At 33.9% G+C, this 3,930-nt stretch overlaps 1 protein-coding gene across 1 annotated transcript; it reads left to right on the forward strand.

Annotated features, from left to right (window-relative positions):
* Nucleotides 1-271: 271 nt before the first annotated feature.
* Nucleotides 272-3,182, forward strand: LOC112031630 (uncharacterized; the record flags this gene model as incomplete). Its single annotated transcript, XM_065770700.1, is given in 6 exon segments — nucleotides 272-305; nucleotides 308-335; nucleotides 440-551; nucleotides 658-696; nucleotides 2,475-2,531; nucleotides 2,626-3,182. Coding segments are annotated over 6 exon segments (705 nt in total), but the record flags the coding sequence as incomplete, so codon positions are not given.
* Nucleotides 3,183-3,930: the final 748 nt, after the last annotated feature.

Below are 3,930 nucleotides of genomic sequence, written 5' to 3' on the forward strand. Positions count from 1 at the left end.
ACACACATTGAGAAGCTTGTGTATACAAGAGAACTCTCAATGGGTTTATGCAGTCTTTTGGAGAATCTTACCTAGAAATTATCCTCCACCCAAGTAAGCATCACCACATTTAAAAGTGAGTTTTGTCTCTACCAGGAAGACAAAAACGATAATATGATCATGATTTCAAATTAATTACAAGGCTTTTTCATATTCTCTGCTTTTAAACCCTTGTGTATTTTTAACAGTTGGGGATTCCAAGGAGTAGCAAAAAACAGATCAAGAATNACTGCAACTTGGACTGCAACCTGAGCTCTTTTTCAAGATGTCCATGAAATTTACAACTTTGGAGAAGGGTAAGAAATAAACAACCATCGTGTGCATGTATATGTCTCACTTTGTTAGGATTTTCAAAATCAAACGAATTAAATTTTTAAAAAGCAAATTTTTTTCTTTGCAGTTTGATTGGACAAGTTGCTGCAGATAACAGTACTCATAGTCATAGATGGTTTCATAAAGAATTCAGTGATCAAGAACACAACTCATCTGCATGGAAAAGCATAGGAGACTGGGTGAGTTCTTCTTGATGCATGCCTTCTTGGATACTCAAAAGCTTTAATCCATCCATCGTTACTAAATGCATGAGACTATCTTTAACTGCATTTCTTTTTGTATCAGCCAAGGACATGGAAAGCTCAGTTTCAATCTGGTATTAAGGTTTGAGTACAACCATCACCTTTCCTCTATGTCACCTAGTAGTCACCTACTAACCTTCTTGGTACTCTTTTTGTGCATCGGCGCAACATTTATCATCATAATCATCGTTATTGATATATGCTGTGGCGGTGTTGGTGTTCATGGAGTCCTTAGACTTAGAGCTAATTATTGTACCTATTCGGCTATTCGTCACACAAAATAAATAATGGCTAGGGTTGTACACAGTGTGGTGCAACCAGTTTTTTATTATATATATATATATATATTACACTACAATTACCGGCTATCAGGTAGTTTCCCTCATGCCTAATTGTACCTCACTTGTGAAGGGGTGGGAATCGGTCTATATGAGGTGTGGTGAACTATAATGCTTCGATGTAGTTAGTTCGGTTATTCTTCAATTTTCTCTGGAACTAAACACAGTGTAGTCAACACCCTAAACCATATCATAGTCATTGAAAAACCCAAATATTCCACACAAAAAAGACAAACAAATTCACAATCTTTCTCTCAAAAATATCCCATTTCAAATCACACACAAAAAAAAAAAAAAAAAAACCCATAAAAGATAAAAACAAAACAGTTGAAAATAGAATACACAAATGAACCTGTTAGAGGAGCATAGTAGGGATTGAGTATCAAAACCATTTATAGAAATTTTCAATTAAAAAATAGTTGTGACAAAGAGGACAGAGGAGAACAGGAAACTTTGAGGATAGTGGCATCTAACAATGGAGGATTGTGGGAGCAAACGATGGAAATTGAGAGAGAGAAAGAAGAGGGGGAGACTTGTTTTAGGGAGGCTAACAAGAGAGAGGGTGAATGTCTGATATGACCTAAATAAATCTAACCTAATGGTTCAAATTCAAACGACTTTGTATAAAGCTTAGTGGCTTATATGTTAAAATGAAGTTGTATGATTTTATTTATTTATTTTTATAATAATCTGATACTAAAACAACATCATTTTAGACTTGATGTTAATATCAAGTCCAAAATGACATAGTTTCAGCATTAGTTTTTCTTTTTTATAGAGATAACAAAACCTTGAGGAACAACATATATATTTTTTAAAATTATAGGTAGTTTTTTAAACTGAAATCTCGAACAACATTTTTTTATAGGTTCTTTGTAAAGTGTAAAAACAGTAACTGCTAATCATGTCGGCTGTCTTTGGTACCTCCAAAATACCGCCGACCACCACGCCAGAAACCTATAGTAGAACCCTGAAGTGGCTGGTTTGGATTGGCACCAGCTGGTTTTGTTAGTGCCGGTCGGATCTTGAATAGGCCTAACGGCTTATGTTGATATGAAAATAATAATAATAATAAGAACAAGAACAAGAACAACACTAATAATAATAATAAAGCAAGTCGATAAGAAATTTACTAAGGAAGAATTTGGAGGTTCATGAAATGAAATACACGGTAGAATGTTCATTCCAACATATTATAATTGCGAGTTTGCCTCTTACAGATTCTCAGAGAGAGAGAGAGAGAGAGAGAGAGAGATACTTGTTACTACAATTAAGTGCAACTAATGTCCCGTGTGTGTTTGTTTCTTAAAAAAAAAAAATCACGGGCTTGTGATGGTCTCAGTAGTTCCATTCCCCAGGAAATGGAACTATTTAATGGTTTAGATTAATAATACACATTTTAAGATGTGCACCAAGTCAGCGTCACGTAAATGAAATAAAATCTTAAAAATGGAAACCATATTTACGCACAAGAAAATATTTGAAATATTAATTCATATGACCCTTTCCATAAATGTTGCAGACAATCTCTCTAATTGCAGTAAAAGAAGGTGTTCTTCAATTGGGAGCTGTTAACAAGGTTATCATTCCCTCGAACTAGCTAGATATGTCTGTACAATCACTCAACATACATATATCAATATCCATCATCTCTCTCATTCATGGCATTTCAGGTAGCAGAAGACCCCAGCTACGTTGCTCAAGTACAAAATATATTCAGTTATTTTCATGGTGTCCCTGGTTTCCTCCTACCTCACCCAACATCATCATCACCAACAACACCATTCAAGCTTCACGAGTTTAACCATTGGAGTCCACATTACACTTCACCTTCTCATACAGTTCACTCTTCCTTATCAACAATGGAACATCTCTATAATAACTTCAATCAGCAGCTGATGATTACTCCTTCAATGAGCAGCCTCGAGGCGCTCCTCTCGAAACTCCCTTCTGTGGTGCCAACACCATCCCCACCTTTGCTTCACTTGCATGATTATTCACCACTTGAGTTTTCTATCCCCTCACAAACCACTGGAGCTGGTTGGAGCTGGAAGGAAGTAGATAGAGAGAAGGGAATGAATGAAGAGAAAGAACACGTGTGTGATTAGAAGTTTCATGTATTAGATAGCAGAAGACTGAAACGTAAGTTTTCATGATTAAATTGATATTAATTACTCTTAATTTTTCCATCTTTACTTTTTAAGTCCAAATGGAAGTGGAAAATTTCTCACCTTGTGTCAAACTATTAGCAATTTAGCATAATTTTCATGGAAGAATCGGTAGAAAACAAGATAAAGATATTGTGTCCAACTTGGTTAAACATACATGAACTATAAGCTAGGAAAAATTTGGCTGCTAGAACAGTATTTGATTTTCATTTGAGAACAACTAATTATTCAGTTTTTTGCTGAAAGTTTTTTTTGTTATCGTTGAAAATACTATTTATAAAGTTAAAAATAAAATAAAATAAATTGATTAATTTTCTATTGAAAATACTGTAGTAATATATATATATAACATAGATTGGCACATGCAAATAGTTAATTGGACCCACAAATAGTTAATTGGACATAACTTTTGAACATAATCATAAAACTAGGACCCACAAATAGATCCAAAACTGGTGGAACAATAAGCTGTAGAAAAAAAAAAACAAAAAAAGAAGCTTCATTATTACAAGACCTTATTAGAATCCATAAATGGTAGGGGGGATTAAAAAAAAAAAAAAAAACTAACTTAATTTTGTTTTGGTTTCCCAAGGTGTTCCTAAGTTTTTATCACATGACTAATCCTTCAAGGTACTGTCGGGCGCCAAAGTAGGAACCTCTTACAAGAAAATTTGTTGCATCCACAAAAGCTACTTTTTACCGTCTTATAATCGCTAAAGCAATTATTTTTAAGTTTTCAATGAGCTGCATACTCTAATTTTTGTTAATAATATTTACATGCAAATTTATGTATTTAAATTTAGAAAATAT

Source organism: Quercus suber, unplaced genomic scaffold, assembly GCF_002906115.3.
Source record: "Quercus suber isolate HL8 unplaced genomic scaffold, Cork oak 2.0 scaffold_34, whole genome shotgun sequence".
Classification (NCBI taxonomy): domain Eukaryota; kingdom Viridiplantae; phylum Streptophyta; class Magnoliopsida; order Fagales; family Fagaceae; genus Quercus; species Quercus suber.